This window comes from Protobothrops mucrosquamatus, unplaced genomic scaffold, assembly GCF_001527695.2.
Source record: "Protobothrops mucrosquamatus isolate PMUCROS unplaced genomic scaffold, P.Mucros_1.0 scaffold4348, whole genome shotgun sequence".
Lineage (NCBI taxonomy): Eukaryota > Metazoa > Chordata > Lepidosauria > Squamata > Viperidae > Protobothrops > Protobothrops mucrosquamatus.
Genome location: NW_015390262.1, coordinates 49,394 through 74,784, shown reverse-complemented (window position 1 = coordinate 74,784; position 25,391 = coordinate 49,394). Strand labels below are relative to the sequence as shown.

Genomic DNA, 25,391 nt, shown 5'->3' with positions numbered 1-25,391 from the left:
ATGCAGCCGCCAGAAATACGAAGCAGTTGCCAAACATTCAAATTTTGATTCCACGAGCAGGGGGACGCTGCAACGGTCGTAATGGTGTAAATTGGTCATGTCACTTTTTTCAGTGTGAACGGTCACTAAATGAACTGTTGTGGGTCAAGGACTATCCGTATAATAAAAACTGACAATACAAGGAAGAGACAGATTTGTGTCGGAAGAGAGAGGAACTTTAAAATCGACAATGTATGCCTTCATTAGTAGTTGTATTTTGACCCAACTTCCAGATGTCTAAATTTATGTAACTAAACTCCTGTAATCCCTAGACAGTCGGGCCAAAACTGTCCTAGTTGGTGATTAAAAACAGAATTACATGTATTGCTGATGTACACGTAAGATTCCTTCAGAAGTTCCATGTTAAATCAGAAGGATTCTTGCTATAAGATTCTTGCTATAAGAGCCCTGGTGATGCAGTGGTTAAGAATACAGCATTGCAGGCTGACTCTGCCCACTGCCAGCAGTTCGATCCTGACCGGCTCAAGGTTGACTCAGCCTTCCCTCTTTCCGAGGTGGGTAAAATGAGGACCCAGATTGTTGGGGGTAAGAGGCTGACTCTGTAAACTGCTTAAAGAAGGGCTGTAAAGCACTGTGAAGCGGTATATAAGTCTAAGGGCTATTGCTATATCTTGTTTTCTCAAGAGCACACACAAAGGTCTAGAAATTTGCCCTGTTTTTTTTGCACTTTACATTGTGTAGTTCCAGGTAACTATCAAGCTAGAGCAGTGTTTCTCAACCTGCACCATTTTGAGATATGTGGACTTCAACTCCCAGAATACCTTAGCCAAGTAATGCTGGGAGTCGAAGTCCACGCATGCTGGCTGGGGAATTCTGGGAGTCGAAGTCCACGTTTGCTGGCTAGGGAATTCTGGGAGTCGAAGTCCACGCTTGCTGGCTGGGGTATTCTGGGAGTTGAAGTCCATACATACTGGCTGGGGAATTCTGGGAGTCGAAGTCCACACATACTGGCTGCTGGGGTATTCTGGGAGTTGAAGTCCATACATACTGGCTGCTGGGGTATTCTGGGAGTCAAAGTCCACACATACTGGCTGGGGAATTCTGGGAGTCGAAGTCCACACATGCTGGCTGGGGTATTCTGGGAGTTGAAGTCCATGCATGCTGGCTGGGTGATTCTGGGAGTTGAACTCCACGCATCTTAAAATTGCAAAAGTTGGGAAACACCGAGACAGAGAGAGAGAGAGAGACCACTAAGAAATCTCTTCTTTGTGATATTTTTTTGTGCTTGACTAAGTTTTCGTTTCTCTCTTCCGTTCTTACAGGAAAGAATGCATCTTCACCATTGACCCATCCACCGCCAAGGATCTGGACGACGCTCTGTCTTGCAAGCCGCTTCCAGATGGTAGGATGCTATCTCTTAATATTTCATGTCCAGCTGCTGCCATGTTCTGTTCAAAGATATTTTATCCTGGAAACTGAGATTTCGCCTGGAGTGTATAAAGGGGGGGGGGAGTGAATGGCGCGATGGCTTAGCCCAGGGGTAGGCAACCTCGGCTCTTTTATGACAGGTGGACTTCAACTCCCAGAATTCCTGAGTCAGCATAGCTCAACTCACGTGAGCGTTTACCGCAAGTATTGCGGGCGTTTACCGTGAGTGTTGAGGGCATTTGCGGGCCAACTCGCACGAGTGTTTCCGTGAGTGTTGCGGGCGTTTACCGTGGGGGCGTTTGCGGGCCAACTCACGTGAGCTTTTACCGTGAGTGTTGCGGGCATTTACCGTGAGTGTTGAGGGTATTTGCGGGCCAACTCATGCGAGTGTTTCCGTGAGTGTTGCGGACGTTTACTGTGAGGGCGTTTGTGGGCCAACTCACGTGAGCGTTTACTGCAAGTGTTGCAGGCATTTACCGTGAGTGTTGAGGGAATTTGCGGGCCAACTCGAACGAGTGTTTTCGTGAGTGTTGCGGGCGTTTACCGTGAGGGAGTTTTACCGTGAGTATTGAGGGCATTTGTGGGCCAACTCGTGCGAGCATTTCCATGAGTGTTGAGGGCATTTACCGTGAGGGAGTTTGCGGACCAACTCACGTGAGCGTTTACCGCAAGTATTGCGGGCATTTACCGTGAGTGTTGAGGGCATTTGCGGGCCAACTCGCACGAGTGTTTCCGTGAGTGTTGCGGGCCTTTACCGTGGGGGCGTTTGCGGGCCAACTCACGTGAGCTTTTACCGCAAGTGTTGTGGGCGTTTACTGTGAGTGTTGAGGGCATTTGCGGGCCAACTCGTGTGACCGTTTACGTGACTGTTGCGGGCGTTTACTGCAAGTGTTGAGGGCGTTTGCAGGCCAACTCGCGTGACCGTTTCCGTGAGTGTTGCGTGTGTTTGCCATGAGTGTTGCGGGCATTTACCACCAGTGTTGAGGGCTTTGCGGGCCAACTTGCGCAAGCATTGCTGCGAGTGTCACGGGCGTTTGTGGCCCCATTTGCGTCGTGGGCGTTTGCTGTCCAACTCACGAGCATCGCTGCAAGCGTGGTGGGCGCTCACGGCCCCACTCACATGAGCAACGGGTGTTTGTGTGCACGCACATGCGTTGACCCCTTTTCACAAAACCATCCCTTCTTTCTCCGCTCCACCCGCTCCGGGCCATCAACCCCAAAAGGTTGGGGACCTCTAATGTAGACAAATGCAGGAGATCAGTCCTCTTGGAGAAAAAACAGCCCATTCTCTCTATAATAATAATAATAATAATAAAGTTGGAAGGGACCTTGGAGGTCATCTAGTCCAACCCCCTGCTCAGGCAGGAAACCCTATCCCATTTCAGACAAATGGCTGTCCAGTCTCTTCTTAAAAACGTCCAGTGTTGGAGCATTCACCGCTTCTGGAGGCAGGTGGTTCCACTGGTTAATTGTTCCGTCTGTCAGGAAATTCCTCCTTAGTTCTCCTTGACTAGTTCCCATCCGTTGCTTCTTGTCCTGCCTTCAGGTGCTTTGGAGAACAGGTGGACCCCCTCTTCCTTGTCGCAGCCCCTCAAAAATATTGGAAGGCTGCCTTCATGTCACACACACACCCTCCCGTCCTTCTCTTGTTCGACAGCGTCTTTTCCTCCATTAAACAACTTTCCCCACCAGTGGACTTTTTTTTCCCCTTCCTCCCACCCCCGTCCTAATGCTTCACCGAAATCTACATCTCTGCAATTTCTCCAAGTGAGTCCTTCGCCTCCATTCCAATTTGCAAAGACAGCCGGGGGTGCCGCTTCCCAACCCTGTGTAAACTCAGAGAGCATTTCCTAGTAGAATTGAGCCTTCTGGAGTGGAGCATGGAAGAGTCGTAAAAACAGCTGGCGGTGGTGATTGGGCCAGAAATGGCCTTTTCTCTCTCTCTCTCTCTCTCTCTCTCTCTCTCTCTCTCTCTCTCTCTCTNCTTCATCTCTTTTGGCTCAGCGATTTTGCAGTTGAATGGAGGCTTCAGAGGGCCAGCCAAGTTCCAGAAAGTTTCTCCCCGTTGTAAGTTCTCTGCTGCCTGCCCCCCCCTCCCTTCCCCTTGTATGGCAGAGAGAGAGAGAGAGAAAGAGAGAGAAATGTGATCTTCACAAATCTGATCTTCTTTTGCCTGTGACTTTTTAAACTGCTTGCCTTCGTGGGATTTTTTTTATTATTATTTTTTTGGGTGGGGGGAAAATTGGTTTTCTGGACTTTGCTGGCTGGTAGGGAGGGTGAGGTGTGAGGCCGAGCGGAGAGCGAACTCTTCCTCAAGGTGACTTGTAAAAAAGTTGAGAAGACTTTGCGGGCAGTAAGGAATTTGGGCTGGAAGAAGACAGGAGCAGGTGGGATAGACAGAGGGGGGGGAAGAGTGCAGGTGGTCCTCAACTTACGGCCACCGCTGTGTGCGAAATTTCTCTTGCGAAGGGTGATGTTTGCTGTGTGGGTGGTGCCCCGTTTTGCAGCCTTCCTTGTTGAGCGAATCACTGCAGTCGATTAATAATAATAATAATAATAATAATAATAATAATATATTATTATTATTATTATTATTATTATTATTATTATTATTATTATTATTATTATTATTATTATTATTATTATTATTATTATTATTATTATTATTATGGGACTTCAGAATTCAAACAGACAAGCACCTGCAACATAACACCCCAGACTTAACAATTGTCGATAAGAAAGACAAAAAAGTCTGGATAGTGGACGTGGCAGTGCCTGGAGACAACAGAATAGAAGAGAAAGAACTGGAGAAGATAACAAAATACAAAGACCTACAAATAGAAATAGAAAGATTGTGGCAAAACCAAGCAAAGGTAGTACCAATAGTAATAGGGGCCTTGGGTGCAATCCCAAAACAACTGGAGCACCACTTGAACACCATTGGCATTGACAAATTCGCTATTAGTCAATTGCAAAAGGCGGCCTTACTAGGAACTGCTTCCATTCTGCGACGATATCTGTAATACCATCAAACATCCACATCTGCCTATCCCAGGTCCTGGGTAAGGACTCGATAGGTAGACAAAATGCCAAATCCAGTCTGAACATCTGGCTGTCTGTGCGATGATCCATAATAATAATAATAATAATAATAATAATAATAATAATAATAATAATAATAATAATAATAATAATAATAAAGTTGGAAGGGACCTTGGAGGTCATCTAGTCCAGGGCTTTTCAACCTTTTCACCCATTGTACCACTTTTAGGATAGGGCAACATCTGAGTACCACCAGTCGCCTAGCAAGGTGTCAAAAACTTGATAACCAAAAAAAAAAAAAAAAAAGGAAAAAAGTGATAAAGTACAAGCTACGCTGGCTGAGGAATTCTGGGAGCTGAAGTCCACACGTCTTAAAGTGGCCAAGTTTGAAGATCCGTGCACAAAGGACCAAAGCAACAATGGCCTTGAACGACCCATGCCGGCAACTTTTCCAGAAGCTTCTCAAGCAAGTCACCCACAGAGCGAAAAGTCCCTCCTCCACCCATTATCAGCTTAAATCCAGGGTGGGCTGTATCTGCAACAGCTAATAAATTAGGCCTCAGGGATTTCTCAAATCCGGTTAGGAAACCGCTTTGGGAGACGGCAAAACAAAGGAGAGGGGTCCAGCCGTTCCGAAGCGATGTGCCAGCAGCAGCGTAAGCCTAGGAAATCACTCACACGTGGCACCGGCGTGGCCCTGAAGCCCCTCGCAAGAGCGACTTTTTTTTAACGTGCGGTGGCCGACGCGACAACCTGTGTAAAAAGCGACCAGGTGCAGCGCCTGGCCACGGGATAGCTAGCCCGTCAGGCATTCTGGAAGACGGCGAACAGCTCTGTCCCGGCCAGATCCACGCAGAACATCCAGTACTTGCAATTCGCCAAGTTTCTTGCGCTGTAAATATTTCGACACCCTACGGGAAAGCCGTAGTCCTCGGCTTCTGACTGACTGCAGAAATATGCAAGGGGATTCCACAAAGGCAGATAGGAAGATTGCGGCACCGCTTCCAGGCTGCGGAACGGGAGCAAGCCGCAGCTTCCCAAGCTCCGGGTGAAGCCAGGCCACGGAGCGACGGAGTGGAGATCAAAGGATATGTAGAGACCTGGCTGTTAAGGTCAGGGCAAAGTCTCCAAAGGAGGCAGAAGCCATTAGCCACCCTTTTTCTGAATTAGCTCCTTTGCTCAGATGGATCTTAGAATTAACAGAATAATAGAGCTGGAAGGGACCTTGGAGGTCCTCTAGTCCAACCCCCTGCTCAGGCAGGAGACCCTATCCCATTTCAGACAAATGGCTGTCCAGTCTCTTCTTAAAAACTTCCAGTGTTGGAGCATTCACTGCTTCTGGAGGCAGGTTGTTCCGCTGGTTAATTGTTCTCACTGTCAGGAAGTTTCTCCTTAGTTCCAGGTTGCTTCTCCTCTCCTTGGTTAGTTTCTTGTCCTGCCTTCAAGGGCTTCGGGGGCTTTGGAGAACAGGTTGACCCCCTCTTCTTTGTGGCAGCCCCTCAAATATTGGAAGGCTGCTATCATGTCTCCTCTAGTCTTTCTCTTCATTAGATTAGACATACTCTGTTTCTACAACTGTTAACAGAATAACAAGAGTTGGAAGGGACCTTGGAGGTCTTCTAGTCCAATCCCCTGCTCAGGCAGTAGACCTTACACCAGGGGTCTTCAAACTTGGCCCTTTTATGACTGGTGGACTTCAACTCCCAGAATTCCTCAGCCAGGCACGCGTGCCTGGCTGAGGAATTCTGGGAGTTGAAGTCCACCAGTCATAAAAGGGCCCGAGTTTGAAGGCCCCTGACTTAAATCTAAGAAACAAAATGGAGGCTGGCTGAGGAATTCTGGGAGTTGAAGTCCACAAGTCATAAAAGGGCCACGTTTGAAGGCCCCTGACTTAAATCTAACAAACAAAATGGAGGCTGGCTGAGGAATTCTGGGAGTTGAAGTCCACAAGTCATAAAAGGGCCAAGTTTGAAGGCCCCAGACTTAAATCTAACAAACAAAATGGAGGCTGGCTGAGGAATTCTAGGAGTTGAAGTCCACAAGTCATAAAAGGGCCAGGTTTGAAGGCCCCAGACTTAAATCTAACAAACAAAATGGAGGCTGGCTGAGGAATTCTGGGAGTTGAAGTCCACAAGTCATAAAAGGGCCACGTTTGAAGGCCCCTGGGCGCAGATTCACACTTTTTCTCGGCAGAAAACAGGGGTTGCTTGCTCACAAAATCGTCACAACCCAGGTGCCGAAAGAGCAGTGAGGCGCAGCCCTTTTCGGGTAGCAAGTGGGTGGAGAGCCTCTTTTCCGGTCTACCTGGAAAATGAGACAACCAGTTGTAAATGCTTATGTATGACTGACGAGCTTTTGAGGTACTGCGTATACGGGAGTTGTAGCAATCTATGAGTAATGAGATGTCTGTGGCAGCTTCTACACTTGTTTCATCAACTTCCTATCAGGATAATCCTAAGGGCATTTGGCCAAAACACATTACGGTTGTGTAATTTCCGACAAAAACAGATGAATGGCATGTTGCTACGGGTGCTACAGCTCTCGTTCCAGGTTGGATACTGAGAGGTGAGATACTATGGCAGGGGTCTTCAAACGTGGCCCTTTTATGACTTGTGGACCAACTCCCAGAATTCCTCAGCCAGCATGAGGGAACTAAGGCCCCTTCATGACTGGTGGACTTCAACTCCCAGAATTCCTGAGCCAGCATGGGGGAACTATGGCCCCTTTATGACTTGCGGACTTCAATTCCCAGAATTCCTCAGCCAGAATGGGGGAACTATGGCCCCTTCATGACTCGCGGACCTCAACTCCCAGAATTCCTCAGCCAGCCATGCCTGTTTTGTTTTTTTCTCTTACCTCCTCTAGTGGAGAGATTGCATAGGAAGGGATTACAAGAGAGTAAGCTATGCTGGCTGAGGAATTCTGGGAGTTGAAGTCCACAAGTCATAAAAGGGCCAAGTTTGAAGTCCCCTGTACTATACGTTCCTTCCAATGCATGTGTGTTTACGCATGAATTCTACAGGTAGTCCTCGGCTTATGACCACAAATTTCTGTTGCTAAGTGAGACACTCATTAAGTGAATTTTGTCCCATTTTGCCACTTTTCTTGCCCCAGAGGTTACGGGAATCCCTGCAGTTGTTAAATTAGTAACACAGTTCTTAAGTGAACCTGAATTTTGTCCCATTTTTGCGACTTTTCTTGCCACAGTTGTTAAGTGAATCACCGCGGTTGTTAAGTCACTGACACGGTTGTTAAGTGAATCGGACTTCCCCCCACGGACTTTGCTTTGTCAGAAGGTCGCAAAAGGGGATCGCATCATCCCGGGACGCTGCAATCGTCATAAACACGTCAGTTGCCAAAAGCCCGAATTTTGATCACTGGTTGTTAAGTGTGAAAAATGCTCCAAAGTCACTTTTTGTGACTTTGTTGTAACTTTGCGCCGTTGTAACTTTGAACAGTCGCTAAATGAACTGTTGGTAAGTTGAGGAGTACCTATACTTCTGCGGTGTCTCGTGCGATATATTCATATCTCTTAGGATATGACTACAATTATTATTTTTTTAAAAAAAAAACTCCTGTGGAAAGGGAACTTAAGAGATTTGCGTAAAAGGGATCTGCATAAAAGAGATCTGCATAAAAGGGATTTGCGTAAAGGGGATCTGCATAAAAGGGATTTGCATAAAAAGATTTGCATAAAATTTGCATTGAAAATCTTGATTCTACTTGTGTCTCTCTTTGGACCCTCTTATTGTGGGTCTCTCTTATTGTGGACCCTCTTATACTGGGAAGCCAAATGCACCTGTTTAATTATTTTCTTATCACTATCTTTGTGTGCCGCCCATCTTGTCTAGAGGCGACTTACAAACGTTATCAATGATCCATTGTTAAATGGATTGTGCCCCCAAGTCCCCGTAGACCGGTATTTCTCAACCTTAGCTACTTTAAAGAGAGGTGGACTTCAACTCCCATTTCCTGACACTGAAAACAATTAACCAGTGGAACGACTTGCCACCAGAAGTTGTGCGTGCTCCAACACTGGAGGTTTTTAAGAAGAGACCGGACAGCTATTTATCTGAAATGGGGTAGAGTCTCCTGCTTGAACAAGGGGGTTGGACTAGAGGACCTCCAACGTCCCTTCCAACTCTGTTATTCTGTTAAGGACTAGTGGTGACATGATAGCAGTCTTCCTGTATTGGAGGGGCTGCCACAAAGAAGGGGGGGGGGTTCCACCTATTCTCCAAAGCCCCTGAAGGCAGGACAAGAAGCAATGGGTGGAAACTAATCAAGGAGAGAAGCAACCTAGAACTAAGGAGGAATTTCCCAACGGTGAGAACAATTAACCAGTGGAACTGCTTGCCTCCAGAAGTTGTGGGTGCTCCATCACTGGATCTTTTTAAGAAGAGATTGGACGACCATTTGACTGAGATGTTAGGGGGTTTCCTGTTTGAGCAGGAGTTGGGCTAGAAGACCTCCACGTTCTCTTCAAGCTCTGTTATAATAATAATAATAATAATAATAATAATAATAATAATAATAATAATAATAATAATAATAATAGTTGGAAGGTACCTTGGAGCTCATCTAGCCCAACCCCCTGCTCAGGCAGGAAACCCTATACCATTTCAGACAAATGGCTGTCCAGTCTCTTCTTAAAAACCTCCAGTGTTGGAGCACCCACAGCTTCTGGAGGCAGGTGGTTCCACTGGTTAATTGTTCTGACTGTCAGGAAGTTTCTCCTTAGTTCTAGGTTGCTTCTCTCCTTGATTAGTTTCCATCCGTTGCTTCTTGTCCTGCCTTCAGGCGTTATTCTGTTATTCTGCCATTCTGTTATTCTATTATTCTGATTCACTTAGCAACTGTAGTGATTCGCTTATCAACCGTGGGGGGAAAAGGTCTTAAAACGGGGCGCGCTTCAGTGGCCGCAAGTCTCCCTGCATCTGAGTCTCCACCGATGGACTGATAAAAAAAAAATTTGAGAAAGGCGTCTGGAAAGACTCTGTGCTTCCAGCAAAGAATATCTTTGCCCCTGGAGCCGAGACCTAATTGAAAAACGAAAGGAAGTGTGTCTACTTGTAATCTCACGCACAATTGAAAAGTTCCTCTGCTCGTTGCCCAAAAAACTTCAGCGCGATATCTTTCAAAAGCTAGGGAGTTACCACTTGAAAAGCCTGTAGTATCTTGAGGTCCAAGAACTGGTGCCAGGAGCCAAACCGTGGTTACGTATTGAAATTGTAAGGAACAGGGTGCCCCTCTGCCCGTGTTCGGTCCCAAAAAATTCAAAATCGGTAGCCGAGCCGGGCTAGGGCCAAAAAAATAAAGCCAAATAAAAATAAAATCAACTCTTCATTTTCCGTTTAAGCAAATACGTTGGGCTAGAGAAGAGTTTTACAGATTTTTTTTTTTTTTAACACTGCTGCGGACCGTCAAAACCTTTGATAATGTACTGTAAAACAGGGCGTTTCAACCTTTTCACCCATTGTACCACTTTTAGGATACGGCAACATCCGAGTACCACCAGTTGCCTAGCAAGGTGTCAAAAACTTGATGACCAAAAAAAAGGAAAAAAGGGATACAGGTAGTCCTCGACTTACAACAGTTCGCTTAGTGACTGTTTGAAGTTACAATGGCACTGAAAAAAGTGCCCCCCAAGCCACAGCCGAGCAAGACACCTGCCTGCCCACCCGGCCGCGCTCTTCCTCCTGTCCGAGGTTTCCATTGTTGTGAGCATTTCTGTTGGGGATTGGCACCAGGGGTGGGGTGGGGGGTGTTTGGATTTTATTCCCCCCCCCCCCGTCTGCTGGGTGGTTGCAGCAGGTTTTGGTCCCTTCACATGACCCTGGGACACTGTGACCGTCATAAATATGAATCAGTGGCCAAGCATCTGAAGGTAAATCACAAGACCCTGGAGATGCTGCAAGATTCCAGCTGATCGGCGCTTCTTCTGGGCTCAGCAGAAACACCAGGATCAGTGCTGCTTTCCAGCTGATTGGTGCTTCTTCAGGACTCAGCAGAAGCATCAGGATCAGGTTGAAAAGCCCTGATGTAAAACATTTAGGCATCTTCCATGTATCCCAGGCTGTCTCCTGACTCCGAATGCTGTAGCCCAGCAGTAGCAAAATACTATCTCCTCCTGTGAAATAAAATAGTTAGGATGAGCTAAAATGTTAACGGTTACTAATGAGCTGGCTCCTGTACTGCAAAAATCAATTGCAGCTCAGTTGTCTTTCTGGACTGCAAGATAACACAGCTAATATAGAGGATTAATGGCTTAGGAATAACAGCAGGAGATTCAATCAATCAATCAATGAATCGGAATAAAGCTGGAAGGGACCTTGGAGGTTATCTAGTCCAACCCCCTGCTCAGGCAGGAAACCCTATACCATTTCAGACAAGTGACTGTCCAGTCTCTTCTTAAAAACCTCCACTGATGTAGTAGCACCCACAACTTCTGGAGGCCAGCTATTCCACTGGTTAATTGTTCTAACTGTCAGGAAGTTTCTCCTTAGTTCTAGGTTGCTTCTCTCCTTGCTCAGTTTCCATCTGTTGTTACTTGTCCTGACTTCAGGTGCTTTGGAGAATAGCTTGACTCCCTCTTCTTTGGAGCAGCCCCTGAGATACTGGAAGGCTGCTATCATGTCCCCCCTCGTCCTTCTCTTCATTAAACTGGACATACCAAATTGCTGCAACTGTTCCTTATAGGTTTAAGCCTCCAGTCCCCTGATCCTCTTTGTTGCTCTTCTCTGTACTCTTTCTAGAATCTCAACATCTTTTTTACATCGTGGTGACCAAAACTGGATGCAGTATTCCAAGTGTGGCCTTACCAAGGCCTTGTAAAGCGGTACTAACACTTCGTGTGATCTTGATTCTATCCCTCTGTTAATGCAGCCCAGCACTGTGTTGGCTTTTTTGGCTGCTGCTGCTGCACCCTGTTGCTGCACACTTCCATCATTGTTTGTGGAGTTGACTAGGGTGAGCCAAAAGGTAGTAGATAATGGACAGTTGTGGAAAGACTTCAGCGTGAATATGGTTCATCAGACAGATATTCAGTCTGGATTTGGCCTTTTTGTCCGCCTATGGAGTCCCTGCCAAGGACCTGGGGTCGGCAGATGTGATTGCCTGATTGCGTTAGAGTCCCAAAGCTGCTTTTTCAAGGAGGCAACTGGACTTTCTTGTTTTTTCTTTGAAGACGTTTCGCTTCTCATCCCAGAAGCTTCTTCAGCTATGATTAGATGGTGGGGAATGGAAGGAGTTATACTCCTTGTAGACAGCTGGTCATTTGCCTTCTTTTAGAGAGCCGTTGAGGCCACCTGGAGGTTTATCTGTGTCTTCGGGGTCACCTGGGTGTAGAGCCTTCATGGAACTGCTGAAAGGACTCTTGTTGTAGACTGGAGATAGGAGATGTCAGATCCCTCCCCTTCTGTTGAGAGAGGGCTGTTCAATTCTGACATAGGCCTCCAGGTGGCTTCAACGACCCTCTGAAAGAATGCAAATGACCAGCCGTCTGCAAGGAATATAAAGAAGCAAGGAAATGTCTTCAGCTCTGAAAGAATGGTGGGGAATGGAAGGAGTTATACTCCTTGCAGACAGCTGGTCATTTGCATTCTTTTAGAGGGTCGTTGAAGCCACCGGGAGGCCTATGTCAAAATTGTACAGCCCTGTCTCAACAGAGGGGGAGGGATACAACACCATCTATCTCCAGTCTGCAACACGGCCCTTTCAGCAGTTCCAAGAAGGCTCCACCCCCATCTGCACCACTCAAGTGACCCTGAGGACACAGCTAAGCCTCCAAGTGGCCTCAACGACTCTCTGAAAGAAGGCAAATGACCAGCGGTCTGCAAGGCGTATAAATCCTTCCAATGATCTCCAACGTCCGATCTCCCGGCTCGGGAAGGACGAATCTCAGCGTGATTTGAATCTTAGCCCCCTTGCTTTTCACGTGCGGTCCCAGAGATGGAACTAAATAAAGGGTGTTTCTTTTCTTTTCTTTTCTCTTTTTGCACAAGTTCAAGGGTGGAGAGGAAGAGGGTGGAGGCCCCGGGCAACCCCCGTGCTTTTCAAAACCTCTGATGGGAATCCTGAGCCTGCATGGTAAAGGGAGAGTTTAGCTTGGCAGCTTCCGTGTTTGATTATCTCCCCGAACGGGATTTCTTCGCTGGGTTTGTCAACATTCGGCTGAGGACAAGGAGTTCAGGCCCCTTGGCGGATGGGATCAGGCAGCCGTCAGTGCCATGATGTCACGGCCCCTCTCCCTTTTCCTTCCGTCAATATTTATCCTCTGGGGTCAAGAGATGAGGATTGGGACTTCAAAAAGGAAGAGGGTTTTTTTTCCCTCCCTTCTTTCTTTCTTTCTTTCTTTCTTTCTTTCTTTCTTTCTTTCTTTCTTTCTTTCTTTCTTTCTTTCTTTCTCTTTCTCTCTTTCTGTCTTTCTTTCTGTCTTTCTCTCTCTTTCTTTCTTTCTTTTCTCTTTCTCTCTCACTTTCTTTCTCTCTTTCTCTTTCCTTCACTCTCTCCTCTTTCTTTCTCTCTCTCTTTCTCTTTCTCTCATTTTCTTTCTTTCTTTCTTTCTCTCTCTCCCTTTCTTCCCTCTCTCTGTGTCTCTTTCTTTCTTTCTTTCCTTCTCTCTCCTTTCTTTCTCTCTCCCTTTCTTTCTCTTTCTCTTTCTTTCCTTCTCTCTCCCTCTTTCCTTCTCTCTTTCTCTTTGTCTCTTTTTCTTTCTCTCTCTTTCTTTCATTCTCTTTCCTTCCTTCTTTCTTTCTTTCTTTCTTTCTCTTTCTCTCTTTCTTTCTTTCTTTCTTTCTTTCTTTCTTTCTTTCTGTCTTTTTCTTTCTTTTTTCTTTCTCTCTCACTTTCTTTCTCTCTTTCTCTTTCCTTCACTCTCTCCTCTTTCTTTCTCTCTCTCTTTCTCTTTCTCTCATTTTCTTTCTTTCTCTCTCTCCCTTTCTTCTCTCTCTCTGTGTCTCTCTCTTTCTTTCTCTCTCTCTCTCTCTTTCTTTCCTTTTCTCTCCTTTCTTTCTTTCTCTCTCACTTTCTTTCTCTCTTTCTCTTTCTTTCCTTCTCTTTCTCTCTTTCTCTCTTTCTTTCTTTCTTTCTTTCTTTCTTTCTTTGTTTCTCTCTCTCTCTCCCTCTTTCCTTCTCTCTTTCTCTCTCTTTCTCTCTTTCTCTTTGTCTCTTTTTTTTTCTTTCTTTCTTTCTTTCTTTCTTTCTTTCTTTCTTTCTTTCTTTCTTTCTTTCTTTCTTTCTTTCTTTCTTTCTTTCTTTCTTTCTTTCTTTCTTTCTTTCCCCCTAGCCCTTTTGCAAATGTTTGGCTCGGGCTGCTTTACTCTTGAGTCCCAAAGGTGCTTTTTTTCAGGAGGCAACTGGACTTCCTTGCTTTTTCTTTGAAGACGTTTCGCTTCTCCTCCAAGAAGCTTCTTCAGACTGGATGGTGGGGAATGGAAGGATTTATACTCCTTGCAGACAGCTGGTCATTTGCATCCTTTTAGAGGGTCGTTGAGGCCACTTGGAGGTTTGTCTGTGTCCTCAGGGACATCGTCTATCTCCAGTCTACAACAGAGTCCTTTCAGCAGTTGCAGGAAGGCTCCACACCCATTCGCACTGCTTAGGTGTCCCCGAGGAATCAGATAAACCTCCAAGTTGCCTCAACGACCCTCTAAAAGAATGCAAATGACCAGCTGTCTGTGAGGAATATAAATCCTTCCCTTCCCCACCATCCAGTCAGAGCTGAAGAAGCTTCTGGGATGAGAAGCGAAACGTCTTCCAAGGAAAAACAAGGAAGTCCAGCTGTTTCTTTAAAAAGCATCTTTGGGACAAATGACTGAGAATCTGTGAAGACATTTAGTTTTGCTCTTGAGATTGATGGCCTACACAGACTAGTGTTTCTCAACTTTGGCCATTTTAAGTCCGGGTGGACTTCAACTCCCAGAATTCCCCAGCCAGCATGAATTGGCTGAATTTTCGAACCGATTTTTGAAGCTTCCGCACCATCTTCAAGGGCAGCCCCACGTAGAGCTCATTGCAGTAGTCAAGGCGGGAGGGGACTAGGGGTCGGGTGGCCGTGAGCAGGGATTGGAAAGGGGGTCTCTCTAAACAGGAGTTAGAACAGTGGTTCTCAACCTTTTTAATGCCGCGACCCCAACCAGTCGTAAGTCGAGGACTAAACCGGTCGTAAGTCGAGGACTAACCAGGTCGTAAGTTGAGGACTAACCCGATCATAAGTTGAGGACTACCCAACCGGTCGTAAGTCGAGGACTTTCCCTGCCCGGGAGCGCTGCGCATGCGTGGTTCCGCCCCCTGCGCCGGCCGAGGTGTAGCTGGCAAGCGGCAGAGACGGAGCAGGCCGACCACCAGCTGGCCCAGCCCAAGGGAAGTAAGGCACCCGCCGGAAAAGGGGGAAAAAATGGCGGACAAAAAAAATGGCGGACAGCCTTGCTTGGCGACCCCCATGAAATGGTCAATCGACCCCAAATGGGGTCCCGACCCACAGGTTGAGAACCACTGAGTTAGAACATTCTCAAGTAGGCCCGTGATGCCTTGGTTTTTATCACACAGGGAGTCCTCAACTTACGAACACAATTGAGCTCAAAAGTTCTGTCACTAAGCGAGACAGTTCACTAAATTTTTGCTCCATTTTACAACCATTCTTACCACAGTTGTTAAGGGAATCGCTGCAGTGGTTAAGTTAATAACATAGTTATCAAGTATGGAAATGGTTATAAGTCCTTTTTTTGGTAACTTTGAACGGACACTAAACGAACCGTCGTAACGTCGAGGGCGACCCGCATTTGCTTGTATTTCCTTGCAGTTTTCTTTTTCCTCAGAGGAAGCCAGGAATTCCACATTGTACGATATAACGCAGTGTTCTTCAGTCTTGTCCACTTTCCGATGTCTGGACTTCAACTCCCAGAATGCCGCAGCCAGCCTCATGAACGATCCCCTTTTGCCCTTTCAGGGAACTTCGAAGTTGGCGTTCACATCGCGGATGTGAGTTATTTCGTCCCGGAAGGCACCGTCCTGGATGACGTTGCGAGTGAAAGAGCCACAAGTGTTTACCTGGTGCAAAAGGTGAGAAGGATCTTAATGCCTCACAGCCGCCTTCAAACAACACTCAGCCTCTTTTGAGTGTTGAAGATTGACACACGTCACGTGTCTAGCAGGAAGTTTGACTCCGTGGCACAACAGACCACCATTAGGCTGTTTCCGTGGATCATTTGGTCTGGTTTTGCAACAGCCTTTTTCAAACTTGGCCCCTTTTAAGAGGTGTGGACTTCAACTCCCAGAATTCCCCAGCCAGTCATGCCTGTTTTGTTTTTTTCCTCTTACCTCCTATAGTGGAGAGAGTGCAGAGAAAGGGATTACAAGAGAGTAAGCTATGCCGGCTGGGGAATTCTGGAAGCTGAAGTCCACACAACCTAAATTGGCCAAGTTTGAAAAATAATTGTTTTACAGGAATCTGCTTGGCATTAGTATAGGTAGTCTTCAACTTACGACTTATTCCTTTAGTGACCGTGATCAACATGGCAGCCAGTTTAATAAACTGCATAAGTTGGTGAGCTGCCCTGCATTGGCTTCTCCCTGATATTAAATCAGACGGATATGAATGCAACATTGGCAAATATATACAGGTAGTCCTCGACGTACGGCCAGAATTGAGCCCAATTTTTTTGCCGCTAAGCGAGACAGCTGTTAAGTGAGTTTTGCTCCATTACACGACCTTTCTTGCCACAGTCGTTCAGTGAACCACTGCAGTTGTTAAGTTACACCCGCACTGGAAAAAGTAACTTATGACCGTTTTTCACACTTAACGACCGTTGCAGCACCCCCGTGGTCACGTGCTCAAAATTCAAATGCTTGGCAACTGGTTCATATTTATGACGGTTGCTGTTTGCCAAGGTCCTGTGACAAGCCAAGTCAATGGGGGGAAAACAGATTCACTTCGCAACCGTGTGACTAACTTAACAACCGCCGCGATTCGCTTCACCGCTGTGGCAAGAAAGGTCGTAAAACGGGACAAAACTTACTTAACAAATGTCTCACTGAATGGTAGAAATTTGGGCCTCCCTTGTGGTCGTAAGCCGAGGACAACCTTTATTGTCATCCCAAAAGGTAACCCCACAATAATATTTGCCAGTCGGGGCTGAAGTCTCTTGGGTAAGGACAATTAACCAGTGGAACAGCTTGCCACCAGACATCATGGGTGCTCCATCACTGGAGGTTTTTAAGAAGGGACTGGATAGTCACTTGTCTGAGATGGTATAGGATCTCCTGCTTGAGCGGGGGGGCTGGACTAGAAGACCTCCACGGCCCCTTCCAGCTCTGTTCTATCTGTGTTTTACTGGTGGAGAAGGACTCGTCTCTGCTGACCTTTTCGTACGTTTCCTTTACTCCTAAATTTAAGTTTGCTTGTCATGAGTATCCCGTCGCTCTCCTTGTTTCCCCTGCATTTTCTCCTTAGGAAGGCCAAACTTAAAACCTGATGCCATCGTTTCGCTCCCCTCTCTCCGAATCCCACCCCCTACAGTATTCCAGAATCCTGGCTGGCTCTTACCAACCCTTGGCGGTTTCTCCTCTTTCTCCAATCCCATTTCCCTTCCCTTGCCAGGCTGCAAGTTCCAATATTATTGGCTGCCATTTCCTGTTGATTGACAGATCTCCTTTTTTCGGACCAGTGGTTCCAATATTCCATAGCTCCAATCGACTGCTTATTTGGGGGAGGTGGGGTGCAACTGCCTTCCACCCTTAACCATGTAGCGGCGGAGCGCTGGGCTTGTCTAAGCCAAACTAAGCACAGATGCTAGTTAGCGTCGCTGAAAACCTTGGCATTGAAAGGTGATTAACACGGCAGCCAGTTTAACAAACTTCATACGTCGGTGAGCTGTCCTGCATTGGTTTCCCCCTGATGTTAAATCAGACCGAGATGAAGGCAACATTGGCAAACAGACCATCGTTAGGCTGTTTCCGTGGGTCATTTGGTCTGGTTTTACAACAGCCTTTTTCAAACTTGGCCCCTTTTAAGAGGTGTGGACTTCAACTCCCAGAATTCCCCAGCCAGCCATGCCTGTTTTGATTTTTTTCTCTTACCTTCTATAGTGGAGAGAGTGCAGAGAAAGGGATTACAAGAGAGCAAGGTATACCGGCTGGGGAATTCTGGGAGCTGAAGTCCACACCTCTTAAAGGGGCCAAGTTTGAAAAATAATTGTTTTACAGGAATCTGCTTGGCATTATTATAGGTCGTCTTCAACTTACGACTTATTCCTTTAGTGACCGTGATTAACATGGCAGCCAGTGTAATAAACTTCATAAGTTGGTGAGCTGCCCTGCATTGGTTTCTCCCTGATATTAAATCAGACTGAGATGAATGCAACATTGGCAAACAGACCATCATTAGGCTGTTTCCGTGGGTCATTTGGTGTAGTTTTACAACAGTGTTTTTCAAACTTGGCCGCTTTAAAAGGTGTGGATTTCAACTCCCAGAATTCCCCAACCAGCCATGCCTGTTTTGTTTTTTCCCCTCTTACCTCCTATAGTGGAGAGAGTGCAGAGAAAGGGATTACAAGAGAGTAAGACTGATATGAATGCAACCTTGGCAAATATATACGGCCAGAATTGAGCCCAATTTTTTTTTATTGCAAAACGAGATAGCCGTTCGGTGAGTTTTGCCCCGCTCTACGACCTTTCTTCCCACAGTCGTTAAGTGAATCACTGCGCTTGTGAAGTTTGTAAAACAGTTGTTAAGCGAATCTGGGTTCCCCCCCTTGACTTGGCTGGTTCAGAAGGTGGCGAAAGAGGGTCACGTGACCCCGGGGGACACTGCAAAACCGTCGTAAATATGAGTCAGTTGCGAAGCCTCCGAATTTTGATCACGTGACCACGGGGATGCCACAACGGCCGTAAGTGTGAAAAAGAGTCACAAGTAGCGTTGTAACTTCGAACCGTCGCTAAATGAGCCGTTGTAAGTCGAGGACCACCCTCAGAGCAAAGGTATGATATCCTCTGGTAGAATTAAAGCATGGATTACGATGAATTCCGCAGCTAATAAATTCAGCAGGAACGGTTTATCGGTATCTGCTTGAACTGGCGCCCTGTGGATGTTTTTTTTTTCCAGTTCAAATCCTATAATCCCCGGCTTGTTTGAGACTCTTAAGCAAAATCCTAACCTACGGTTCTTTGGGGAAAATTGTAAATAAGAGGCGTTGTCATTCCCCCAATGCAAAGGTGAATAGTTAGAAAGCTAAAGTACCCCCTAAAACATTGTTAAAGCATGAATTCCTCTAAGTAAGTATTTCTTCTCTGAGGGAAGAAAGAAAGGACTGCAGCCATGTTAAGGTAGCATTAAAGCCCTGGCTTAACAGAGTTGGAAGGGACCTCAAAGGTCTTCTAGTCCAACCCCATGCTCAAGCAGGAGACCCTATTCCATTTCAGATAACTATCCAATCTTAAAACCTCTAGTGTTGGAACACCCACAATTCATTCCACTGGTTAATTGTCCTCACTGTCAGGAAGTTTCTCCTTAGTTCTAGGTTGCTTCTCTCCTTGGTGAGTTTCCATCCGTTGCTTCTCGTCCTGCCTTCAGGCACTTTGGAGAAGAGCTTGACTCCCTCTTCTTTGGGGCAGCCCCTGAGATACTGGAACGCTGCTATCCTGTCCCCCCTCGTCCTTCTCTTCATTAAACTAGACATCCCCAATTCCAGCAGCTGTTCCTTGTATGTTTTAGCCTCCAGTCCCCTGATCCTCTTTGTTGCTCTTCTCTGTACTCTTTCTAGAGTCTCAACATCTTTTTTTATATATATATTCATTTTTTATTATTACAAATCACAAGTGCTTAGTACACAACGTGATGTCCGGGTCCATTCGTTACTCAATATTACATCTTAACATTCTTCCGTATAAATCTGTTCAATACTACACAATCAAATGTGTTTTTTTTCCCCTGATCCTCCCTTCTTCCCATATTGTTTTCATTTTCCCAACACTACGCAAATACACTTCTGGCTACTATTAATCCATACCAAATTAAATATACGCATCCTCGTCATATTTTTCTAGTGTTGTACAAACAACAATCATATCCGTTTATAACCTCTATTCTAAACCAGTTTATATTTCAGCTGTATTTGCAATTAAAGCCTCCTTGTTAAATCCATCGCCTGTTTTTCAAGCTCTTGTTTAAATTTAATTTCCCATCAATATTCCGAATATCTTTTGTCCGTTAACGATTTTCTCTCAATTAGTTACATTGGTGTAGCTTAAGAATTTCATTGATACAAACCATCCTGGTGTTTTCATATTTCCCGTATCCAAAAAAAAAAAGGTGCTGTTCTAATTATACATCATATCTTTCTTACTATAAAAGTCTATTTATATCTAAGGGTTCTCTATCCTTTTAACCCTATTCAGACAGATATTTAATCATATAATGCCCCCTCTGGTAAGTCAGATCTGTTTTTTTTAAGTTCAAAATCTTTTTTAAGTATCGCGGTGACCACGACTGGCTGTAATTCCACGAGGCTTTTATGAAAACTGTGGGAACGGGGTGGGATTGGGGGCAGCAGAGAAACTAAATAGCTTTGCATAAATTAATTCCCTTGAATTGCCTGCCTGGGCAGTTGTGTATTAAAAAAAGGTGAAAGGTTTGTTTCGAGAGAGCGCAAATCTTGGGGGAAAAAAACCAACAACCAGCATATCGGATTCTACAAAGCAGGCAAAACTACACGATTTTCTCCTCTTTTTCTGGCACTTCCCGGCCTGTTGTTTTAGGTGTGAAATGTTGGAGCGGGGAAGGTCAGCCATAAATCTCCGGCAATATTTTGCGAGGTTGTCTTTTCCCGAATGGAGATCAAAGATTGCCCTGGAAGCCAGTCTTCGGGGTTGAGTCCAAGGGCCTTCGGGGATGCGATGCTCTGCTCGCTTCTGACACCAGCAGGTTGTCAGGGTGTCGGTGTTTTGATAAGGTCAGGCGGAATAATAGAGGAGGGATCGAAGTCCGGATTCGTGGAAGGGCCGACACCCGAAAGAAATAGGAAAAAAGAAAGGAAAAGCTGGAAGAGCAGAAAGAAAGACTTGGCCGATAAATAAATTGCCGGCTTCCTTTCAGGCTCCTGCAATGGGGCTCTCCGCAAATCGCAGGTTCAAATCCCGGGTTGCCGACAGGGAGCTACGCCGGTTTCCTGGGACGTCTGAAGGAGTCCCAAACTGAGCAGGAACGGACAGGCGGGCCAGCTGAGCGAGGGGAATGAGACCGTTGGTGGGGCTCAGGGGAAATGTTGGCTTTTATGCCCCGTGCAAGCTCACAGATTTCTTTCAGGAGTCCCCACTGCGATTCCCACTCCTGGTGGGTCTTCTCCTGGAAAGGGCCTCTGTTTCAACCCGGTAGCCACCGAGTCCTGCTGGAAGTCTGCTCTTACCCTGGGCTCCCTCAAGTCATGTTATCCCAGGACTAATAAAGGAGGGTGTTTGTAAGTCAGGGTTGACACATGAGGGGTCCTTGGTGCTCTCCGAGCTGGGTGGCTTTCACGCAGACGTTGCATTGCCCAACTAGCTAACGTCATCAGTGCTAGAAGGGAGTGGGGTTTGTGGAGAGGAGGAGGAGGAGGACTGTGGGGTCCTTGGTGCTCTCTGGGCTTGGTGCATTTCTCGCAGACGTTGCATTGCCCAACTAGGTAACATCATCAGTGCTGGTTCTGAGCCAATGGAGCTTCACGCCTGAGCGGAGGGTGCTTCCCCTCACCCGCGAAGCTCCACTCACACTCCACTCATGCGCGCGCTTGCCCATTTCTCCTGCAGCCTGGTTTTGATTCAGGCCGTGGCCCGGTAGTGGGCCGTGGCCTGGCGATTGGGGACCCCTGTTCTAGTCCAACCCCTTACTTAAGCAGGGGACCCTATACCAGGGCTCTTCAAACTTGGCCCTTTTATGACTGGTGGACTTCAACTCCCAGAATTCTGGGAGTTGAAGTCCACGAGTCATCAAAGGGCCAAGTTTGAAGACCCCTGTCTTAAATCTAACAAACAAAATGGAGGCTGGCTGAGGAATTCTGGGACTTGAAGTCCACAAGTCATAAAAGGGCCCAGTTTGAAGACCCCTGCCCTATACCATTTCAGACAAGTGGCTGTCCAGTCCCTTCTTGAAGTCCACCAGTGAGGGAGCACCCACAATCTTTCAAGGCAAGCTGTTCCATCCCTCCATCCATCCATCCCTCCATCCCTCCATCCATCCATCCTTCTGTTTGTCATGTATCTTATTTATTTATCTTAGAATCAGTCCAACCCCCTGCTCAAGCAGGAGATCCTATACCATCTCAGACAAGTGGCTGTCCAGTCTCTTCTTAAAAACCTCCAGTTTTGGAGCACCCACAATTTCTGGAGGCAAGTAGTTCCACTGGTTAATTGTCCTCACTATCTGGAAGTTTCTCCTTAATTCCAGGTTGCTTCTCGCCTTGATTAGTTTCCATCCGTTGTTTCTTGCCTTGCCTTCAGGTGCTTTGGAAAACAAGTTGACCCCCTCTTCTTTGTGGCGGACCCACAACCTCTGGAGGCAAGGAGTTCCCCTGGCTAATTGTTCTCACCGTCAGAATATTTCTCCTTAGTTCTCGGTTGCTTCTCTCCTTGCTCAGTTTCCATCCGTTGCTGGATGGAATCAGCAGTTCTTCAGCTTCCTCGGTGTCTGCCGGGCCCCTGCTTTGATTAGTCCAGGGGTAAGCAACCTTGGCTCTTTTATGACTCGTGGACTTCAACTCCCAGAATTCCTCAGCCAGCATGGCTCAGCTTGGAAACCTCTCCCTTTCCCCTCAGCATGGCTGGCTCAGGAATTCTGGGAGTTGAAGTCCACGAGTCATAAAAGAGCCAAGATTGCCTACCTCTGGTATAGGCTCTCCTGCTTGAGCAGGGGGCTGGACTAGAAGACCTCCAAGGTCCCTTCCAGGCTAGGATTCTATGAATTCAGGTCATTTATAGGGGAAAACGCGAGTCCCAGAGAAGCACCGTTCAGGCTGAGCAAGAGTCTAGAACAGGGGTAGGCCACCTTGGCTCTTTTATGACTGGTGGACTTCAACTCCCAGAATTCCTGAGCCAGCATGGCTCAGCTTGGAAACCTCTCCCTTTCCCCTCAGCATGGCTGGCTCAGGAATTCTGGGAGTTGAAGTCCACCCATCTTCGAGTCACTAAGATTGAGACTCCTTGGACCAGGGGTAGGCAACCTTGGCTCTTTTATGACTGGTGGACTTCAACTCCCAGAATTCCTGAGCCAGCCTGGCTCAGCTTGGAAACCTCTCCCTTTCCCCTCAGCATGGCTGGCTCAGGAATTCTGGGAGTTGAAGTCCACCGGTCATAAAAGAGCCCAGGTTGCCTACCTGTGGATTAGTCCAAGGAGCCTACCAATCTTAGTGACTCGAAGATGGGTGGACTTCAACTCCCAGAATTCCCCAGCCGGCACGCCTGCCAGCTACGGAGGTCTGTGCAACCTGCCTCCCTGTGATTATCTGATACTGAACTCCAAGGACCTTTTAACAACCCCCCCCCCCTCAGCCAGGGCATTGCCCCTTCCAAAGGGAGAGACTGCCATTGTTGGCCCAAACCATGGCCAGCCTCACGTAGGAAATTTTTCAATTATGCCCGAGCGCTCATTGTGAACGTGCTCCCTCGCCACTTGGAACAACACAGCTGGCAGCTTCTGCATCCAGAGGAACAAGCTTATCACATTCCGGTGCCTGTTGACCTTCCCAGTTCAACCAGCCCCGCTGATTCCTACGGAAAGCCACTCCGTTTCCCATCCAGACTCCACGCCAGGCTCTCCTCTCTCCTTCTCCCGACCGCTGCCAGGCAATTAGAGTGGATTTATGAGCGGGGGGGGGGGAGATCGGGTGCCAAGCCGCAAACGTGATTAAATATTTTTGAAGAGCTTTCCCATGAAGGCTCGGGGGGTGAAGATGAACTGCGGGTGCTTTTCCAAAAACTTAGGCACGGGATGATGGATCTTTTTCTTTCTTTTCTTTTCTTTTTTTTTCTATCCCTTCCCCCCTTTTTTTTTCAAATTTACTTATTTGCTTTCGGCTTTTTTTGGCAAGCCCAGTTGGCTGAAGGTGGCATAAACAGAGGATGACAGGGACAGCTAATGCCATAGCAGGCAGAGGTGCCAGCAAAGCAATAATAGGGCTATTGATTATTCCCTGTTTAATGAACTCTCCCCTTCAGGTGTTTTTTTGTTTTTTTGGTTTTTTTAGCCAGGCAACTTACCCTTCAGAAATAGCAATTCCTATTCAACTTAAAGACGGAGGAAGACTAAGTAAAAGAAACAAGGATAAGATGGGCAAAGAATTTTGGATATACTATCCCAGGGCTTTTCAACCTTTTCACCCATTGTACCACTTTTAGGATAGGGCAACATCCGAGGACCACCAGTCGCCTAGCAAGGTGTCAAAAACGTGATGACCAAAAAAAAAGGAAAAAAGTGATAAAGTGCAGGTAGTCCTCAACTTACAACAGTTCGCTTAGAGACTGTTCGAAGTTACAATGGCACTGAAAAAAGTGCCCCCCAAGCCACAGCCGAGCAAGAGACCTGCCTGCCCACCCAGCGGCGCTCTTCCTCCTGTCCGAGGTTTCCATTGTTGTGAGCATTTCTGTTGAGGATTGGCAGCGGGGGTGGGGTGGGGGTGTGTGTGGTTTTTATTCCCCCCCCCCCGTCTGCTGGGTGGTTCCAGCAGGTTTTGGTCCCTTCACATGACCCTGGGACACTGTGACCGTCATAAATATGAATCAGTGGCCAAGCATCTGAAGGTAAATCACAAGACCCTGGAGAGGCTGCAACATTCCAGCTGATCGGCGCTTCTTCTGGGCAGGTGTCTTGCTCGGCTGTGACTTGGGGGGCACTTTTTTCAGTGCCATTGTAACTTCAAACCGTCACTAAGCGAACTGTTGTAAGTCGAGGACTACCTGTACTTTATCACTTTTTTCCTTTTTTTTTTTTTTTTTGGGTCATCAAGTTTTTGACCCCTTGCTAGGTGACTGGTGGTCCTCGGATGTTGCCCTATCCTAAAAGTGGTACAATGGGTGAAAAGGCCTGTCTTAGACTAACCAGGCGCTCACATTCAGATGTCCCTGTGCTTCTTCGCTTCCCAGGTGATCCCGATGCTTCCCCAGCTGCTGTGTGAAGAACTCTGCAGCCTTAATCCCATGACCGACAGACTCACCTTCTCCGTCATTTGGAAGCTGACTCCACAGGGCAAGGTAAGCCGCAAGCATATTCCACGGCTCTCGGTCTGCGGCTATAGTCTCCGCATCCTTCCGTGAAAAGTTGATATATTTTTTTTTAGATCTTCTTGAAATGTTTACTGCCAGTTTTCCTTTGGCCTTGCAGAGAAGAGCAATACTACAAAACTCAAAAGGTGTTGAGACTCTAGAAAGAGTGCAGAGAAGAGCAATGAAGACGATTAGGGGACTGGAGGCTAAAACCTATGAAGAACGCTTACAGCAGACATGTCAAACACAAGGCCCGGGGGCCGGATGCGGCCCGCAAAGTGGTTTCATGTGGCCCGCGAAGCCATCCTGGAAACAGCGAGGGAACGGCCCCCGCTGCCTTATTTATTTATTTATTTATTTTATTTTATTGAATTTTTACTCCGCCCTTCTCCTTGCGGACTCAGGGCGGCTGACAGCCTGATAAAAACAAATACAAAAAATACCCCAATACTATCGTTAAAAAACATAATTAAAATGAAATATTAGATTTGGCCTGTGTTAATTTAAAATTGTTTTTAAAACCCCGCTAAAAATTTCCCCTTAGGCCAGTCCTGCTAGTTGAAATAGCCATGTCTTAAGGGCGCGGCGGAAGGAAGGGAGATCCGGGATCACCCGGATCTCTGGGGGTAGTTCGTTCCAGAGGGTGGGAGCTCCCACCGAGAAGGCCCTCCCCCTGGGGGTCGCCAGCCGGCACT

General features: G+C 46.8%; 1 protein-coding gene across 1 annotated transcript in view; it reads left to right on the top strand.

Moving 5' to 3' along the window:
- Positions 1 to 1,322: 1,322 nt before the first annotated feature.
- Positions 1,323 to 25,391, top strand: part of LOC107298875 (DIS3-like exonuclease 2) — a gene marked incomplete at both ends in the record, with an annotated part of 70,358 nt that continues 46,289 nt past the window's right edge. The window contains 3 exons of the mRNA XM_015828237.1: positions 1,323 to 1,402; positions 15,419 to 15,531; positions 24,577 to 24,684. Coding sequence (XP_015683723.1) covers positions 1,323 to 1,402; positions 15,419 to 15,531; positions 24,577 to 24,684 — 301 coding nt within the window. The remainder of the gene's footprint in view (positions 1,403 to 15,418; positions 15,532 to 24,576; positions 24,685 to 25,391) is intronic.